This window comes from Neopelma chrysocephalum, unplaced genomic scaffold, assembly GCF_003984885.1.
Source record: "Neopelma chrysocephalum unplaced genomic scaffold, ASM398488v2 Primary Assembly neopelma1_26, whole genome shotgun sequence".
NCBI lineage: Eukaryota > Metazoa > Chordata > Aves > Passeriformes > Pipridae > Neopelma > Neopelma chrysocephalum.
The window spans coordinates 23331899-23352802 of record NW_020897695.1 but is presented as its reverse complement, the minus strand read 5'-3'; the positions used below and the strand labels follow the sequence as shown (position 1 = coordinate 23352802).

Below are 20904 nucleotides of genomic sequence, written 5' to 3'. Positions count from 1 at the left end.
TCCTGTACACATTATAATAAAAAAAGTGTCAATATGTTTTCATAGAATCAGAATTGTTTGATTTGGAAGGGACGTAAAGGACATATAAAGGTTGTCTGTTCTAACACCCCTGCAGTCACCAGGGATATCTTCAATTAGGTCAGCTTGCTCAGAGCCCTATCCAACCTGACCTTGAATGCTTCCAGCGATAGGGCATCTACTGCCTCTCTGGGCAACCTGTTCCAGTGTCTCACCACCCTCATTGTATTCTGTTCATTATTTAAATGGCTCAAAGAGTGACAGTTCACTGGGCTGCACTCAGTCATTTGAACCATGAATTTCTGTGACAATATGCAAGAACTATTCACACATGAGAAAGAAGGTATTTGTTTATTTTTAATTTTTTTTTAATGTACAAACCTGTGATGTGCCCTCAAAATACTGAAGTCAACAGCTTTCCTTACTGTTGCGACCCACCCCAGAAAGGGGAGGGTAACCAAGGTTATTAATAAATCCCTTGGGGTGGATTAGAGTGAAATGGCACTGAATAATTGGTGTTTGTAAACATATATATGTAGGGTTTATTTTGCAACAATTTTGTTTCAAAGGGTAAACAGGTATGTGGCCGTTTTGGGTGTTATCATTCTATAGCAATACAGCAATATTAAAGCATCTATAGCAATAAAGCAACATTAGAGCATAACAATATGATACTATTAAAGCATAGCAATATTAAAGCATAGCAATATAGCACTATTATTAAAGCATAGCAATATTAAGGCATCTATAGCAATATCATCTACAGCAATATATGTAATCATTAGAGCGTAAGGATAACACTTAAGGAAATGCATAAAAGGGAAAGAAAGGATAAAGGTGGAAAGATATATATAGTCACCACCCATGGGCTGCAGCGATGAAACCTGGTAGTTGCAGCATCAGTGTCTGTTAGTTGAAGTGGTGGTCTTGATCTGTTGCGGCTGGGAGAAGCCCCCCACAAAACTCAAAGAAGTTATGAGTTATTACAGATTTCTAGCTCAGGTGGGAACACCTTGTACCTCCCCGGGGTGGGGAGTTAAACAATTGGTAGCACCATGGGCCATGCCATGAGCCTCTTCTTAGCCTCTTCCCTTCCTCAGGCAGGTATCTGCACTCATGATAGGTGGACAATGGCACCCACTTATCTGATCCTTCAGCAGTATTCAGGGGATGTGGTTGGCTTTGCTGGATGAGCATCTGCTTCTTTTCAGTTTGCAGACAGTCTTTTGGTGATCTTAGAATGTGTAAATCATTAACTGTTTCAGTCTCTGACACTTAAAAATTACGTAATATTTTTTTCCAAAAGTATATGGTCAGATTTTTGTGTTTAATTATAAAAGATTATTGATGTTACTAATATTTTCCATGTTTGAGGAAAAAGATAGATGCCAGAAGCCAATTTTTTTTTCTGGTAATAAGTGGTAGTTTAAAAAAAAAGAGATTTTGCAATTTTAGACTTAAAACGTATTTCAGAGCAGTCAGACTAAGCAGACTGATGCACATCTAAAAGTGCAGCCTTCTGTATAGCTCAAGCTGGTGTAAACATACTACCTATTAATACAGTAGGATGTTTAGCATCAGAATGAATCTGACATTTGTGAGCCTAGTTCCTGACAGGTGAATTAAGGAGGCAGATTCCTTTTTCTAGGTGTTTCTTTTTTTCAAGCATCAATTTTGTGGTTGAAAAGAAGCTTTCCAAAATGTAGTTGATTATGCTGGACAAGAATAGTATATGCTGGTGTTTTTGCAAACTACTCTTTGAGCATGCAATTGTTTGTATATGTACTTGCAAAGTCTTAGAAGTTCAGTCTTACAAGCAAGTATATTTCAAACTAGATGGCTGATAGTGCTGTGCTGCTTTGTAATCAGAAAGCCCGTGAGCTCACCTAGCTAAAGGTAAATGTCACCTCAATTTGCTGTTAGTCCTTGCAATTTCTGCAATGGCTCCCAAATCTGTCTTTTAATTAAAAAGCACAGTAGCCTATTCAAATTAGAAGAGACAGAAACTGACAAGTACAGTACTTATTTTGCTTTAAGTAGAATAAATGAGTATATTTCCAGGAACTTGCAAAATGCTCTTAAATATTTCTTGTTGTCTCCTTTTCCTTCACATTTATTTTAAAATAATGAAACTCCTCATCCTCTGATGATCCATACCGTATTTTAGCCATTTATACTCAGCAAATGACAGTATAATTGACTCCTTTTCTCTTACACTTTTTTAATCCTCACCTAACAATTAAAAACAGAACAATGCTGTGCTTTCACATGTGTCAAACCAGTGCTGATCTCAGAGCTGTGCTGGCATGGTGTCTGAACATCAGCACTCAAAAGCAGGAATATGCTGGCTGAGGAAGAGAAGGAACCCAGTGGCACTGATTCCACGCAAATCACTTCAGGGAGTTGACATCAATGCTGGTCAGATGGAAAGGAGGAAAAAAACCCCTGTGCTTTCACATTTTAAGACATAAATTCTTCTTTCTCTGAAGTGGTACAGAGGTTTTTCCCACTTGCGTTACCCACAACATGAGCAGGTCTGCTCAGTCTCAGTTTAGTGTCAGTTGTGCATCCTAATATGGTGCTTCTCCTGCTTCCATGGATAGACAAGTTTTGTGATTCCAAATATCCCTTTTCCTGTCTGATTACTGTGGTCAAAGCAGGAGCAGCACAGGTACCACTGCCAATGCCATTATTTTCGGTTAAAATTAAATGCTGTCTGTGCATTTTCACTTGCTGAGGCTGCCTTCCTGTTGCTGCAACATCCCTTTTGGCCTCTAGCAAGCATAGAGAGTTCTGCTCTGTACCCAAGCAGGACCAGGATGCAGGCCTGTGTTTGAGGCATTAGCTCTTCCTGCTCTGAGGACTTGACTGCCAGATAAGAAGAAACAGAGCTACTTGCAAGCAAGCTAGCTGAGGACTTGAAACTCAGTTTTAGTGAATTTATTTACCCTCATACTTAGGCACAAAACAGCGTGCTGTCACAAGCCTCATGGCACACTCCTGGCATTTTGTATTATTTTATTCTTCCAAGCACATATGTATGGGTACTTAAAACACCCTGGGTTTAGATGCTGTCCAGTGGTAGGAAGAATATACATTATCCCATTATCTTTGTTGGTGGTTGTAGGAGTGCATCTATGGGGTTTTCTAGTGAAAAAACCTAGCAGTAGAATGACAGAGGAGCATTTGATTTTCTTCTTGCTTGGATGATATTTTTATACACTGTCTTATGCAATTTTTAAAAATCTTTACTGTTTTTATGGTAGACTTCTGGTTGGGTTTTTTATCAGGTCTTCTGGTTTACAGGCCCAGATTCTCACAGGAATATTTTGCTACCTTCTTCTCCTCCCTATTCTTACCCAATAGAAAAAAGTCATTTCATTTGCAACATCAGCTTACAGCAAAATGACACCTAGGGCCTGACCACCCTTTTATTTGCACTGAAATCAAGGGAAGGGGCACAAAAAGTTCTGCTGGTCCCACTTCAGCATCTGGAGTTAAAGGCTAAACAACCAGAACATATACAGCTCGCCACACACATTATCTGTAAAGCCAATACATCAGCATGGGGCCATCTTCCTTTGCTGTTGTAGGAGCTTAACCACCTTGAGTTTCATAAACAAGAGATTATCTCTGTTCTGATGATGCTACTTCTTGTAGGCACTTCAAAGTCATTCCACAGTGCACTGTCTACCTTCAGCAGGAAGGAAGGGTGGACACTATGGCTTATCTGTGACTGTAGATTTCACAGCTTTTGTGGTTTCAACCCTACAGTGGCAAGTTCTAAATAAAGTTAAGAAATATAGGAGGGATAAGAGGAAATTAACCAAATTCAAGGATCTTAGTCTTATAAAATAACATTTTCTTGCTGTCATTTTGCAGAAGATTCTATATATGAAGTTGTATGTATGAAGTTTAGAGTATGTTAGCAGAACTGATGATGGAGATGTCTTTCTTGAACTGAATTAAAATAAACAGCAGACACTTGTTTTCTAGTATTTTTCAAGGAAGAAAAAGGCAGGTTATTATGCTATTTTTCACCAGGACATAGAAAACAAACTAACATACATGCTGACAGCAAAATTCAGTGCAAGTTTGCTCTTGAGACTGGGTGCACAGAGTAATGAAAAAACCTATTTGGTTTTTTAAGACTAATAAGGGAAAAAAATAGGAAAACAAAATTAATGACACTATGTAGAGGCAAGTATTCTCAATTGTTCTGATTCAAAGAAATCCTTAAGCAATATGTAAAGCACACTTTTATTATGGCTGGGGGATGCAGAGGGGTTTCGCCCCCCCGTGCATTCCACCAAGAAAAGAAACACAACAGCTTTTTATACATTTGGAAGGAGTGAATTTCAAAAATTATCTATCATATACGCTCTTTAAGAAGTCTGCCTTATCTAAATAGACATTTGGTTGCCTAACTCCAATTCTTATTATTATATAGTGGTTACATAAAGTTTTATCATTTCAAACAGCTTCCCCCCAACCCTCTTCTGTCTCCCTTGCAATGCTACATGCTAAAAAGTCTTTCCCGCTTTCCCTGACAGTCCCCTTTGTTCACCTAAGCTAGCTCTATCTTAATTGCCCACAATTTGGGCAGCAACCTTCTTTCAAGCAGTTACAATTTTGCAAAGTCACACTAACATAGCTAAATTTTTATTTTATTTTGTCTTGTCTTTATTTCAGTTCTGAGATTGATTTTTAACAATATGTATTTATTGTTAGTTCTTGATTTGAAAGAAGAGGCTTATGATCTCTAAAAAATTTTTCAGCATTTCCAGTTTTTCTGTAACTGAGTCCATGTATGTTCATCCTATTACCAAATAAAAACAATGAGTTCTGCACTCATCTGAATTAAAGTTGTAGAGGGGTTAATTTTTTTCTGGTTCTTTCTAAATCTGATCCAGGTGTGGCACTTGCTGTTTACTTTTCAGCATTCAGCTCCCCACTTTTTTTTTTTTAAGCATAATGGGAACATTGTTTAGATAGCAGTTATTTCTTAACACTTGCCCCTATGAGGAGGAGTTAGTGTCATTACCTGATTTCTAAAGATAGGGAAATTGAGGTAGGGAATTCAACTGGCTTATTTAAGGACCCCAAGGTAAGTCTCACCTTTCCACTTTTCTCTTTTGACTCAAATCACAAGCCATAAGAGTACCTAAACAAAGAACAGCGCACCACACTCATGCCCACTGAAATACTTGCTCATTTGATTCTTTTAAAATGTGCCACTTGAAACATGACTATCAATCTCACAGAGCTGGTGTCCTGTGCTACAGTATTGCTTATAGGTCTCCTTTTGCACCATTATGTTACATCTCGACATAGCACCTTCTAGAAAGTAACTTAATCCACTGGTAGACGTGGGTGGTGTCTGTGCAGGAGTCATCACAACACATAAGTAACAACCAGAATTTTCGTGTAGCACTGCTGTTTTTCTGTTTGATCTTTTCTTTTAAAAAGACCCCAAACATGATAAAAGACATGATAAAGAGTGTCAGAAACCAAACCATTTTCTCTAATGTTCAGAGATGTTCATTACAGGCATTAAAGGCTTTGTGCATTCCTTTTCCCAAAATTTCGCTTCTAATTCACTCCTTTCCTCTTGGGGATGTTCACTGGTATTGATTTCCTTAAGAACATCCAGTGTGCTTGCCACTGTAGCTGCTTGTATTCTCATACCTTACTGGCTTGGTACCTCCAGTCTAGTGCAAGTAGAGATGAAGCTAAGCTGCCAATTTCTGTTAGATGTTGAGGGTGTTTGTGTGATCAAAAATGCTGTTAAATAAGCAAGAAGGGAGAAAAAATGATTTGGAGAAGGCATCTACTGATTTGGGTGATTAACCTCCACTTGCAAATACAGTATCAGAGTTCTTTCTCTGACCATGACATAAATCTCCAGAGGCATTCCCAAAGGTGATGTCAGCCACTTGCTGAACCTTCACAGGAGCAATGTAAATGCTGTGTGCCTTCAGAGCCATGCTGGGCAGTAAAACTGTCATTTGCCAGTTCCGTGAGGACACAGACATAGCTGAAGGGAAAGCTGTCTGAGGTCTGTAAACAGTTCATAGATCCAAAACTTAAGAACATGAAACTTCCAGAATCAATAAATCTGGTATTTCTGCCCAAACTTGGTAAGTGATATGAATGTTTAAAATCGATTCCTTTAGATTGAAAGGGCCCCAGAAGTGAGACTATTTTCCCAGTTAATCTCACCTAGAACCATGAATAAGAAATGGCAGAAAAAGACAACAAACACTTAGTAGTAGGGGCAGCACTACAAAAAGCATTTTGATTGTTAGTGGGATTTCCATTTATCCATTTCTACTGAAACTACTCCTTTCTTTTCAAAGGTCCAGTGCAACGTTCAGCTGACTTACCAGGCTTGTGTTCCTTGGCAAACCACCTTATATTGCCAGGTCAGTCAGTACTGCCTCACTCTAATTTCCTTATATGATGCAGCTGTAGAAATTGGCACTCACAGTGCCTACTGTTTGGGAGATGGATATAAACAGATGACTTCTTCGTGTATGGTATGACTTTTACACATTTAAAAAGTTAAACCCATTCACTGGGGTTGAACTAATGAATTATTGTTTTTAATGGTCTTTACCACATTCCAGTTTTTTAAATACCTGATTTTTTTTGTCTTGCAGAACAGGCTTCACAAATTGTTTTACATCAACTGGCAAATTAATCTGAGTTTTTATCCTATAGACAGAGATATTGAAGGGATAAAATATGGACCCAAGTATAGGTCTTTTTGTGCTCCTCCCATCTACCAAATCCTGCTGTCTCTATTTCACCACAATAATAATTTTCTTAGTCGATTTTTGTCCCACAACTGTCAGAAGAAAGGGAGGGTAATATGAAGCAATTATACAAAATAATGGCTTAGTGTGAATGTATGTATAATTCACAGTAAGTGAAAGGGAGCGTAAGTTTGTTGGAAGTCAACAGTAACCAATAAAAGAGCCCAAACTTCAGGCAAAGCACTTACAAGTTTTACTAAAGGTATTTTCACAAGTAGCTGTTGTGCCAGCAGATGAGGTATGGTTTAGCTCCATGTATAGATGCCAATGTGCAGTAGCATGTTTCTGTGCTGTTTCAGTTCTCCAAGCTATTCATGGTGTGATGCTCTTTCACAGTGTCTCAGTTTGAGACAATTTGGAGGGGTGAAGACCTCAGGTGGAAGTCTACTTCCTCAGATTCAATACCACTGGTTCTCTCCAATACTGAGAGAGAGAGACCAAATACGCACGGATGTAAGGGAAAAAATAACTCTTTACCCATAACAATACCAATAAAACGGGGTTAAGCTAGCCAGTGAGGAGAAAATTCCCAAGCCCCCACACTATTTATTGAAGCAATCTTGAAGCAATGATATTAAAGCTAGCAAAATAATGATTAAGTAGAGAATGATGTTACTCACCCATACCAACAACCATGCTCAGTCTCAAGGATTAACCTCAAGGGGCATCCCCTCTCAAGGGAGAAATCTACACACACACTCCTAGAAGGGGTATGTTATAGGTCCCTGCTGTTAAAAAGTGGGAATGAACTTTTATAATATAAAGTGATTGACTGTTGGTCATATGTTTTTAGGCTAGCTGTGTCAGCTATGCAGCCTTTAGCTCAGCAAATTTAAACAAGTTATTGGTATTATCCAGTTGTTGGTTCCTTTATCAGGAACTTTGCCTGCCACATCCTCACTTGTGCCAGTTTCTGTCAGGAAACACTGTTTGAATGTTTAGCTTTGGGATTGTTGAGTCAGGCTGGTCTCAGCATTCTTCAACACCAAAAGCATCATGATCTGCCTTCTCCACCGCTGATAACCCTTGCAAAGGGTAAAGTTAAAGCTTAGGCAGAACATGTTTCTAAAGCGGCTTCACTCAGGATTTTCTTGCAGGTGGCATTCAGAGGTCTTGGTCTTTGGAGAGATCTTGGAGAGGTCTTTACTTTTGGAGAAAAAAGTTGTTTTAAGGAAAAATTGTGGAATGAAACATGTCACTCTATAACTCATCTAATGTAAAAAGATCTACTCATAAAACTAACTCAATTTTTATACATTCTAGGATATTTGCATTGGTCTATTGGGCTTTTTTAATAAGCGATGCTTACACAGGGCTTTTCATCCACTTCTCCAACTCAGTATCACTTCTAACCCATTGATCCGTTAACAAGTACCTGCAAACAACAAATTGCACATCCCTTATGTGTGGTACTTCTGAGCCTTCAGATCACCATTATAATAACCAGGGAGAGAACATAAATGCAGAAGAGAAGGTTTTGGCATAAGCTACTAAGTACAGCCCCTTCATTATTGCTGACTTGCTAAATGACCTTGCTCAAATCCTTCTTGTGTGCCCAGTTTCCTCATCTGTTTGGGAATGATAACATTTACTCCTCTTTAAACCTATCTGATCTGGAGATCTGTTAACTGTTATGATTAGAAAAAGAGAAGTAGGGAGGATCCACCTTCAAAAGAGAGGAGCAATCAATCTAATACTGCCCCTTTTTGCAAAAAGACTCTGTGTGTTTGTTGCCAGTCAAGCCTTGCTTCCAGTAGCAATATTCACTGTGACAATATCATGTTGAATTATAGGAAGGTGCCTTCTGTCTGGCACTTACAGAAATGACTAGCTGTGTTTTGACTCTCTCTTTATTAGACACTTCCCACTGCAGTGTAAGTTGTGGCACCAGCTGGCTTAGGGACTCAGTGGGGGATTTTTATTTGGCTATTTTAACACTGGTACCTTCTTACCCGTGCCCTATTATGAGGGCTTACACAGCAAACTGTTTACTCTGGTACGGTTTGCAAATCAGTCTTTTCTGTGCAGTTATTTACAGTATGTGATGGGGAGTAGGTAGTAGTACAATGTTTTCCATGTATGTAGTCCAGTAGCAGTAATGTGTTTTGTTTACAGCCATTATGGTGTTTTTTCTCTATGCTCAATATAGATCTTGTTTTGGGGGGGTTGGTTTTGCTGGAAGAAGCCACTAACAGTCTGCCATAAACATACACGCACAATTTTCCAATTGAGAAAAATGTTATTTTCTTGCTTTTTTAATGCAAATTGCACTCAGCATCTTGAATAGAAAGGAGGAGCTTTATCACATTGTATTTAATATCACTTCTAAAAGGGTGAGGCTGACCAGAAAAGGCATGTGTGTGCATGATCCCATCCATCTCTTTTCCAGCAGGTTAGTCAGTCTTCCTCACTGCTGTCTATTGAATCTGTACCTTGTCAATTTAAAGTGTGCAAGAGGAAGACTCACCCAAGGTCACAAAGCTGGGAAAATTTAATGAGGTTAGGTAGCTGAGTGCAGGAAGAGCCCTGGCAATGTTCCTACCTGGACTTGACCATTGTTGAAACCAGAGTCCTCTGGCAGCATCTCACAGCACCACAGGGAACCCAGCTGCCATAGGCACATATGCTGCCTCCTGGAATGACTCCTTTTTCTCAGTACAAAGAGGATGAACTAAACATTTCCCCAAGGAACCTGGACTTTGTATGGTGAGAAAGCACAACAGGGTCATTGATGTACCCAGGTTATTATTATTTGCAATCACTGTATTTTTATATATATTTTATATATTGACTATATTTTTATTTCTGTGTCTTGGAAACATTTGGAAATCTACTTCTGTCAGAGTCCTGGGAGAGCTCACATGGCCTCAGTGTCTGGGACCAGCCTTCTGTAGGACCCCCACCCCCACCATCTCCTGTCAAGGGCCCAGGGGATGTGTCCCAGCTCAGCCTGGGGCCTTTAGTCCCTGCCTGAGCCATGCTGTACATGGGCCCATGTCTGCCCCTGTCTCCTGGGTGGGCCTGGCATCTGCACTGCAGAGACCTGCTCTCTGGGAGGGACCCCTCAGACCTAGGTCGTAGCTTGTTATGCAGAACTCTAGGAGTAACATACTGTATTCTATCCTATTCCTATTCCTGTTCCCTGCATGCACCATGACTCAAATAATGAATAACAGTTCAATTTGCCTGAAATTCCATGAGCTTTTCAGCATCAAGGACACATAACACAAAAGCAACAACCAGAACTGGGATTTTATTTTTTGTTTTATTTAATTTTTAATTTTATAAATCCATATCAGAGCCACTCTTCACAAGCATATGTAGCCAGGAGCAGGCTGATATGTCTCAGTTTAGTTTGAAAAAACATCCTTTGCAGTCTGTCAATCTGACAGAGCTGCAGAAAGCAGCAGAAGGAATACAGGCCAAGCAAACCTGTTTCCTGAAGAGAACACCAAGAATTAGGATCAGGAACAACCATATAAAAGAAGAAAAACAAAGAAGTATAGATGTGGGGCATGAGAGGCGATCTTTGTGGTGCATGAGCAGCAGGCAGCAACCTGGCCAAAAGGGACTGGAAGAGCCTGACCAGTCGTCATGCTCAATGCTGCAGAAGAATCAAAAAAACCTGAGCGATGACTGTCAGTCTGCACTGGTGTAAAGTTCCTTCCTGACCCCAGCACTGGTGATTGGCTATTCCCGGAGCATGTGAGCAAAACTCACTTCCACATCATCCCACAAGCTGGTCACATCTCCCAGGATATGCCCAAGACCTGTTCTCCCCCAGTCTGGAGCCATCTCAGGGCTTCTGAGAGCGGCCACATGCCCTTGAGGGGAAGACTGGCAGAATACCAGTGAATGCCCCAAACCACTTGGACCCCTGCTAACATCTCGGCATCCTATTTCTTACAGATTCTGTTCCTGGCTCCACAGGAGGTGAGGATGGAGAGCTCTTTAGTGTCACAGGGACTGACCAAGTAGTAGCTGTCTTTGGACTTTCGTTGAGATGTCTCATTGGAGAAAAGTGAATTTTGTATAAACACAGATTTCCTTTAACATTCTTAGGAGACTGAGTCTCCCCAGGTTTAGACCATTTCTTGAGTGACTCTAATGAAACAGTCTTGGTTCTCCTGATCCTGTGTCCTGCAGATCTTTCTGATAGTTACCGCAGAAAACCTCCTTTGTTGACAAGGCTGCAAAAGGGAGAAAGATTTTTCCCAGCAGTCTAGGCTCATTTCTCATTTGCAGTAGTGTAGTAAGCAGCAGCTCTGGCATTCATTCTTTCATCTGCTGTGCAAATCAAAGTATGATGTTGACATGGGGCCAGGTGTTTATACCAAGCGTCAAGTGGGAGTCCTGACCTCTCTCTAAAGAATCAAAGAAAGAGTTGTATCAAAGAAAGATTAAGAGGAAATACTGTGTGGATGCTGCCCTAGACAAATCTGAGATTTGCACAGCTGCTGATTTGTAAGATGGTGGGTTGCTGTCTTGTTTTACTGACAGTATGTCCCAGGAGGTGGGACCTCCAATGGAATCGAAACCCTCCCCCCCAAATCAAGAAAATTTTTGAAATTACAAGGTGTTTGAGTGAAGTATGAAAAATCAATAACAGTATTAATAAAAATGGAGAACAAAACAGAACAAACCCAAACCCAAACAATAACAAGAAAATGTCACCTTAAACCCATCTTTCAGTACTGTGGCACCGTGACAGCAATGCAGTCCTGATGAAGGTCGTGTGCGGAGTGAGGGTGTGGGAGAGTACTGATGTGCAGAGCAGCGCTGGCACCAGAGGTGCGGAGTGAGCAATGGCGGTGAGCAGCAGCAGGGAGTGTGGGGTAAACAGTGATCATGGGCTGCAGTAGCGGGCAGCAACGGCAGCTGCAAGCAGCGCTTACTCTGAGATGGTAGCAGCAACGGCAGCTGCAAGCAGCGCTTACTCTGAGATGGTAGTGGCAGCAACAACATCAATGGTGAGCGACGGCAGGGAGCGTGGGGTGAGCATCGATGGGGCTCCAAGCTGCAGGGAATGGCAGGGCCTGGTCAGCAGCGAGGAAACTGCCAGAGCCGAGAGCCATGGCGAGAGAGAGCAACCTGATCGTGCTTCTGCATTTGCACCCCTCTATCGGAACCAGAAAGAGCGAGGTCTGGTAGCACCAGCAGTTTTATGCTTCCTAAGCTCTTGTGATATCTCCTGCAGGGACCTTTCCTGCCCACCAGCCCTTTCTGCCCCCACGGGGGGTTGGGGGATTGTCCAAAACAGCATGATGATATGAAAACATTCAACAAATAAAATCTTCTTCATTTAGGTAAACTATAACTTGTGCACATCCTGCCAGTCAGAGTAAACAGAGCAGCTTAGGCATTCTTAGCTTCCTTGCTGAATTAGTGTCTGGATAACACACAGATAGTCTATCTGCATGATGCTACTTGTGTAACTATTCTAGTCTACACTGATATTGTTGGTAGTACACTGGCACTACCAACAGTGTGCTACCAAATACCTATTCTCTGCTTTCATTGCCTTGATGATAGCCATGATCTTAAAAAATAATTATTTTCCCTAAATTAAAAAAGAAAAACAAAACAAAACAAAAAAACCTATCACTGCTCGTGTGAAGGTCCTGAGAATCATAACCTATTGAAGCTCCATATAAAAACCCTGTGAGGTAAGTACTGTCATTTTTATTCCCATTTTACATGCAGAGAAACTGGAGTGAACGCTGTAGTCCAGGTCACACGAGAAGTCAGTGAGCAATCTGGGAACAGAACTCTAGAGTCCTAACAGAAAGTCTTCTGCCTGTCAGTTTGAGTCACTAAAGTTTTAAGACATTAAATGTCATGAATCCCCTTTATCCACTCCTGTATGAAGATGATAAATACTAATGTTACTGTTCTGGATAAACCTCTTAAAACTATTAGCAAAATCATATCTTCTGGCAACAACTCAAATAAAATTCCAGGTATCAATAAACATTTCCCCACTGAGCAAGGGAAAATATTTAATAACGGTTTGGCTGAATCTATGCTGAGTACAGAAAATGGAATAAATATGGAAAGCAAATGTGCCTCAAAGAACAGTAATTCATCTGGATATTTTTCAACCTTTTAATGAATGTGAATTTAATCTAGTTGAAAACAGGAAGGATTGTGACTATGATGAAATCCGAATGTATCTTTCTAAAGTTTATGAAATCTGTAGTTTTTTTATTTCCCAAGATATTTTGGAGCATGATTAATCATTCAAGGAGCTTAACAAGATTGGAGTGTGACTGTTCTAGCATTTGATGTTAGCTAGCTCACACAGGGTAATCTTTTTCACTTAGGATTCATGCTGAGAGTGATGACTTTTCTTTTAAAATGCTTATCATACTAATTGTTGAATTGGTTAGTTTGCAAATAATAACTAAGCATAAGATGAAAGCATTTTGATCATGGTCATGTTTAATTTTTTAGTCTACCTATGTAAAGAGGTAAGAAAGAAAGACATAGATTCAAATAAACAGAGTCAAGAAGTTGAGAATGGTCAGACTCATATGCATTCCACTTCTGACTCTCACAACGGCCTGTAGTTTGCTGGAAAATCAGACAAAATGCATCAGATCTACCTATTCCTGAATTCTGGGAAACATGATCTCTATCCAGATTTATTGTTTTGAAATCATCTTGATATTTTGGGTACGGTGAGGTGTTAAGCTATATATATTTAGATAGGTAAGTATAAAGTTGCTTCTTCATTTACGTATGGCACTTTAGCTACTGTCTAAACTGTTGTTTCCTAACCTTGAGAATGTTCCTTGGGATTCAAATGTATTGATGTAGTCTGCTGGGATGTCTGAATAAGGGCATGATTTCAAGATCCAGTGTTTCAAACTGCTTAATTGCCCAAATTTCAATTTTGGAAATGCTTATGTTTCATTTTAGAGTTTTACATCTATATTTATGATTTATATTTTTTTTTTCTGAATGTTTTCCTAACCCAAAAGAATGCCGGCTTTCAGGCTGAGAAACCCTCCTTTGCGCATACAGGCTGTGCTGAATGGGATGGACACAGCTTCTGAGGAATTGATTTCTTATCTACTAGTGAGTGAAAGCTAGGCATGGTAACCATCGTTGTTCTTCCTTTGTCACCACCAGCCATCAAACCTCAGCTGCATCACCTCAGGAGGCCCACTCACAGCTCAGGAGACTATTTCCCTGCCTTCCACAAGAAATTAGAGGAACGTCAAGTGAGATGTAAAGTGCTTGATGAGAGGGAAAGGATGAAGAAGATTCAACATATTTCCCAGAGCTGGAATAGGAAATAGCAGAAGAGTTAAAGAGGCATCTTCTGGAATGATGCTCCTCACAGGCAGATGGAGGATATTGTGCAACCATTGCACAGGCCATACTACATTGTACAGCAGCTGCAATTTTGAATAAAAGCAAGTGTATGATTTAACTAAACGATATAATGGACATTTTGTTAGAAATGTTCTCAGTAGCCTTATTATTGCAGCATATGCCCACTTAGTACTAAAGTATTGGGCTGCTACTTTAAAAGAAGTAACTGTATATGGCTTGTCTCCTGTCAAATTAAGCCAATGCTTTCCTAGATTGTTGTATGGTGTTCTCAATGCGACCTTCTGCCTACCACAGGTAAAACAATAACTCCTATTTCAGACAGCAAAGGAAAATTTTGTATTGTCTAGCAGTACTGAGAATAAATGTCCTCCTGTCATAGTGTGACCTATCAGGAGGATGCAGGTGGAAGGCTGGAGTACAAAGAGTCCTCTCTCTTCACTCATTGGAAAAAGAACACATAGCACAGCATTAAAATTGTTCTTTGCTCAAACTCTGTTGAATGTTAAATAACACTGATTGTTTTCTATGGCATTAATTTAGTTGAGTTTGATCTCGTGTTCTTTTAATGCATAGTGTCCCATGGCTCTGAGTTTCACAGTTGAACGTGGCCCTTCTGAAAAAGTTGCTCTTGCCCCCAGATTTTGCACTTTCAGAAACAGTGGCAAATAGCTCTCTGCCCTCTTTCTGGAAGCCCCTGGTGGTTTACATACTACCTCAATTGTCCCTTTCCAGTCCTGTTTTTACTCTCCTCAGAGGCAAACCTGCTATACTTTATATCTTCCTTGCTGCTCTTAACTATATCTTTCTTTGTTTTAATCTAAGGAAAGAACGAGCACTGCACGTGGCTCAAGTGTCAGGTACACCAGAAATCTATAAAATAGTGTAATGACACTTTCTGTTTCATCTCCCAAGCTTTTCTGAATAGATTTTTAAGTTGTACTTTCATTTTTGAACCTCCTTGAGGACTGAGCAGTAGTTTCTGTAGAATAAATACTAATTAATTTATAGCTGAAACACACATACAGAGTTGCGGAGTTGGGGTTTCCTCTCCCTATATGCCTCATTCTGCACTTACCAACACTGAATTGGTGGTTTTGCCAATTACACTGAAGTAAGCTACTGCTTCTTATTTTTCTATTTCTCCTCCACTTTACATTCTTCATTTGTTTCTTGCTTGCTTTCTTCTTCTACCAACACCTTTTCCAAATCACATCTTCTGGATAAGCACATTGAATAGCAGAAACAACAGTCCTCCTTTACTATGAATCCTGACCATTTCATAACAATTTTTAATTTATTTCTGCATTTTTATTTTTCCCCCATTGTTAACTAGTTGTTTACCTATCTTAAGATCATATGCTGCAAACTTCTTTCAATCCATGACAGCTCAGTAGCTTTGACAGTCTTTGGGTCAAGCCCTTGTCAAAATGAAGAACAGCAAAGCATATTGGCTCCTTCAAGGAGTGTCGAGGTTTGTGAAGCAAAATTTCTTGTACAAAAACTTGGCTGAACACTCTCTGTCATAAGTATTCCTGTTATGAGTATCCCCACTACCTACCAATTCTATTATTTATATTTGTAAAAATTTGCTTACTGTGAATTTGCATTGTTATACACTACAAGTTTGTAATCATGTCTAACACCAAAACTGCACCAGCTGGTGTATGCACCATTGCTGCGGGACATTGAAATCATGGCTGGTTGTTGAATGAAAAAAGCCAAGGTGTATTTCCAGTGTTATAGATACCCTCCACTGCAATTTCAGGCACACTCGCCTCAAGGTCTCACACCTTTTCACAGTGTTTTGTTAGACATCTTCACTGCCCGAGTACTCTGATGTCACCATGTTTCAGTTATTTTCATCTGTTGTACCCTGTGCTTCATGTTTGTGATATTGACCTTCACCACCACCAGCACTTGTGACTCCAGCAGCGGGGCTGGGTCATTGCCTAAACTAAATGTGAAAAGGAATGCACTTTAAAGCCTCCTGCTTATGAAATGTATTTATCTCTAGGAATTTTCTGAGAACTGTATTTTGCTTGTAGAATACCCTAAGATATTTTACACAAATTGGCTGTATACTGCATATATTACATCCATGTATATATATGAATATGTGCAAAATTACTTTTGTGTCATTTCCTTCCCTTTAGGGCACTTTACCTAACAGAGAATCTGACTGTTCTCTGGACAAGTGGACAGCAGTAGGTCACCTGTAGAAGTTGAAAGAGGAATCTTTTGGTTTTTTGCCTTTCATTATTATCTAAAGTTTATTTGGGTTATTATTTTTCTGTCACAAGCATCTCACAAAGGGATTGATTTCTGTCTTTGCTCTCCTGGTCCACACTCTCTCTTTTGCCTTAAAGCAGAGGTAAGTTGTCATTTTGAATGTACTGGTATGTAGTCAAAGTACAGGGTAATGAAATTACCTACCTGGGGTGTCATCATGGAGTCGTAGAATGATTTGGGTTGGAAGGGACCTTAAATATCATCTCATTCCAACCCCTTTGACATCTTCCACATGGCCAGTGCCCCATCCAGCCTGGCCTTGAACACTTTCAGGGATGGAGATCCACAGCCTCCCTGGACAACCTGTTCCAGTGCCTCACAATTCTCAAAGTAAAGAATTTCTTCCTAATATTCAGTCTAAACCTACCCTTTCAGTTTAAAGCCACTGACCCTTATCCTGTCAGTGCCTTTGCAAAAAGACCCCCTTCAGCTTTCTTGTAGGCCTACTTCAGACACTGGAAGGTGCTATAAGATCGTCTTGGAGCCTTCTCTACTCCAGGATGAACAACCTCAACTCTCTCAGCCTGTCTTCATAGGAGGTGGTGCTCCAGCCCTCTAAGCATCTTTGTGGCCCTCCTCTGGACCTGTTCTAACAGGTTTGTGTCTTTCCTGTGCTGAGGAACCCAGAGCTGGAAGCAGCACTCCAGGTGAGGTTACACAAGAGCAGAGTAGTGGGGCAAAATCACCTCCCCCGACCTACTGGCCATGCTGCTTTGGATGCAGCCCAGGATATGGTTGGCTTTCTGGGCTGCAGTCACACATTTCTGGCTCATGTCCAGCCTCTCATCCACCAGCACCCCCAAGTCCCTCTCCCCAGGGCTGCTGTTGATCTATTCATCCCCCAGACTCCTGATACTGGGGGTTGCCTCGACCCACGTGTAGTACCTTGCACTTTGTCTTGTTGAGTGTCATGAAGTTCACATGAGCCCACTTTTCAAACTTCTCCAGGTCTCTCTGGATGGCAATCCTGTACTTCAGGAGCATCAAACTGTACCACTCAGCTTCGTGTGTCATGTGGAGTGTATATGGTTCCTAAACTTTAATGGAGTTCTGATCAGTTTCCTCTTTGATCTCATTTTTCTCCAGCTAAATCCATTCTGTATCTAACTGCTGTCCATTAGAATGTCCTCTAGAAGTGACTGTTCACCCAAGTGGTTTAGAGGGTTGTTTTTTTTTTCTGGACCCAGGGAAGGTGAAGAATGCTGCCAGATACTCATTGGTGTTGGAAAGATATCTCAGAATGTCTCTTTCCTCTTCCGAAGCCTGGGGCTTTTGGCTGAAATGAAATACTGCAAAGTGGGGGAGAGAGGATGTTGTTGCAGACTGTTCTTAGTAAAAATTGGATGTTTTACAGAAATAATTCCCAAGTTTAGCACTTAGTTGTGTTGATGGCATCCAGCCTTATGCATAGAGATGTGTAGTGGAGTCGATGGACTTATCCTCTCAGTCCAGCCCTGACATCTAGTGTACGACAAAGGAAAATTTTCCAGAAATGAAATCTGTGTTATCTGGGGGAGGACCAGCTTTGAAATGCATTTAACCTTTTTCTGTATTTATGATTTTGGCGATAACAACTTGCTCCCAGCATAGAAATAAGTCTGTCTGTCTAGACAAATTTTATGATCTTAGATCTATGATGACATTTAAATTTGTTATCATGAACTCATTACAACTATCAACACTTGCAAATTTAATCTTTTTTTTTCTCTACAGTCCATTCATGAACAGAGTCTTTGCTCTAATCACTGGATCACTTTACTACAGCAGAAAAGTTTCTCGCTCTGTTATTTGAGGAGGAGTTCTTTGTTTGTTTTTTTAGGAAAGGATTAAAGTCTGAATTAAAATATGAATGTTAAAATCCACAGTGAGTGAGGCACAGAAAGACTCTGGAGTACTTATTCCTTGATTCCTTATATTTTGTGTTTTTCCTCGGGACTCCTCATTGCTCCACCCCATTGTCGTGGTTTCAAGACTAAATTATATTTATTGTGAACTTTCTGTGAATTTTTAACTCAGCTGACAATCACTCCCTTTACTCCAAACCTTTCTGCTGATCTCTCACAGATGTGCTAAGCATCACTAAAAAGCCCCCTTGGTATGGATCCTGGGCTATAGTCACAGAATGACTGAAGCATGATCAATGCCTCTGGAGATGCCTAGTTCAAGTAAGCTCCACTGAGGCAGGTTACTCAGGGCTGTGTCCAGTTTGGTTTTGAAAATATCTAAGGATGGAGAGTCTGCAACCTCTCTGGACTATCTGTGACAGTGCTCAGTAGCAAAAACATGTTTTCTTACTTGTAAGTAGTGGTCCATGTATTTCAGTTTGTGCCCACTACCTCTTGTCCTGTCAGTGGATACCAACGGGAAGAGCCTGGCTCCCTCTTTATTCCTCCCCATCAGACATTTACGTGCATTATTATATGCATTGAGGAGTTCCCTTTAAGCTTTCTCTTCTCCAGGCTAAACAGAATACAGAAAAACAAACCTGAGACAGGTTTAACTTTGTTTCAGACCCTAAGACCACCTGGGGGCCTAAAATCTTCTTTGAAGGTCAGAAAAAAATTGACAGCTTGGAAAAATCCAAAGCTCACTGTAATGTGTCTCACACAGTCATATATACACATGTTGCCGTTTAGAAGATCATTGCAGCTGAAAGAATAAGCACAAATGCTCCATCAAATGCAGTTCTTTTATTTCTAGAATGTGCATAATAATTTAGCAGTCACTTGTCTCTCTGTCCAGTCTGTGTCTTTTCAGGATTTTTCAGGATGTCAGGAATAAGGATGGATTAAGCTTCCCTTTACAGCTCCTGGATCTGACAGACCACATGGGTTCCTCATGCAGGACCAGAAGCCAGTATCACAGGGTAGAAACAGGCTTTAAATGTTCACTCATTGTATTTCTGGATCTACATTGCCAAAATATTGGTATTTCTGTTTGCACTACCTCGCTTTAAAAGGCCCATGGCTTTTTGGGAGGGATGCGAGGAACAGAGTAATATCTGTTTATTAGCTTATCTAAATACAAGTGAGAAGCCAAAATTTCTAATGTGCTTCACTGACATGCAATTTTGATTTTTGCTTGTAGCTGGTATTGCTGTTCAGTCTCTCTGCATACAAGAATACTGTAAGGTCATGTGTAAAAAGTGTAATCTCAAAAGGTAGGGATGGCATAGAACATGCAGGAAGATGATCTGTTATGATATCTAAACATATCAATTAATTTATGTGGTCAAAGCATTATACAATTATCAATTTACTAACCACTAAGACAAAATTTCAACCAGACATAAATTCAGTGTAAGTTTTGCTAAACTCAGTGCATGCAAATGCTGCTTTATCTATGAATATAGTGTGAGTTTACAATAGCATCATGAATGTTGCTTTGAATTTGTTCCACATACCCTATGAATCTCATATTTAGCACTACAAAAATGCTCATCACAACCCCTTCAAATGGGTGATGGGCTTTCTGTAATCCTTAGTTGAAAGTTGTTAAAGCGTAAGGCCATTAAATCCCTTAGTCTCAATTTTATTGTAAATGGAGACCTGTGTCTTAGTTTCTAGGTAGACGCTAATTGAGAATTCACTTCAAAAATATTAGCCATTAATGCTCTCCTGACTGCAGTCTTTTATTCACTAACTGAAGCACTTCATTCCCCGCTGAGGGCTTGGAGTGGTTGTCCCACCCAGTGCAGACTTCTGGGGTGAGATGCCATTCCAGATAAATATCTGAATGCAAGCCAGCTATCAAGACAAAAAGCAGTCAATGCACATAGCAGACTAGGTAAGTGACTTCAGTCTGCAGCATCCCAGTCCTAACAGTCCTATGGAAATACTTAGCGTGTGTCTGTGCTTTCAGTTTCCTTTCATTTTTGTTGTAATGGCCTTTGGGGACACTGGATACAAAAGCATTTCTGCCCCAGAACAAACCAACTCCCATCATTTGTCTGGGGAGAGCAATTTGTTGGTTTTAGCACTATCTGGTCTTAAATGGAGACTGAATGACAATAAATAAACCCAATAAACTACATTCACACCACTGTAGAGTCCACACGCGATTCTGCAAAACCTAAAGGCTTTGTTTTGGGGGAAGGGGAATTGTCTGCCTCATTTGAAAAAAAATTATTTTATTCCCAAACAAAGTGACATTTAACACTTTAACTGAGTGCAATGAAGCCTGTGGAAGCAGAGAAATGATTCATCACACTGCTTCCCAGGAACATTGCAAAACCTTCTATTAACTTAATTGATCAAGTGAAAAATTACTTTTAATTGCTTATATTGCTCCTGAGTGAAAGAACAGAAAACGCTGAATTGCCAGGTTGTGAATATGCAGTTTTAAAAGAATTGCAGAATATGATGTGTGTTGCAGCATTTTTATGTCTGGACTTCGAGTTGATCTATACAGGGATGGTAAATTAGGCTGGTGTGCCATC

The 20904-nt window shown here is 40.2% G+C and overlaps 1 protein-coding gene across 1 annotated transcript in view; it reads left to right on the top strand.

Annotated features, from left to right (window-relative positions):
• The window catches only part of LOC113964175 (calcium/calmodulin-dependent 3',5'-cyclic nucleotide phosphodiesterase 1C-like), a 324563-nt gene extending 308802 nt beyond the window's left edge, over positions 1 to 15761 (top strand). The window contains exons 16-18 of the mRNA XM_027676115.1: positions 10746 to 10857; positions 11548 to 11627; positions 13971 to 15761. Coding sequence (XP_027531916.1) covers positions 10746 to 10857; positions 11548 to 11627; positions 13971 to 14140 — 362 coding nt within the window. The 3' untranslated portion in view covers positions 14141 to 15761. The remainder of the gene's footprint in view (positions 1 to 10745; positions 10858 to 11547; positions 11628 to 13970) is intronic.
• Positions 15762 to 20904: the final 5143 nt, after the last annotated feature.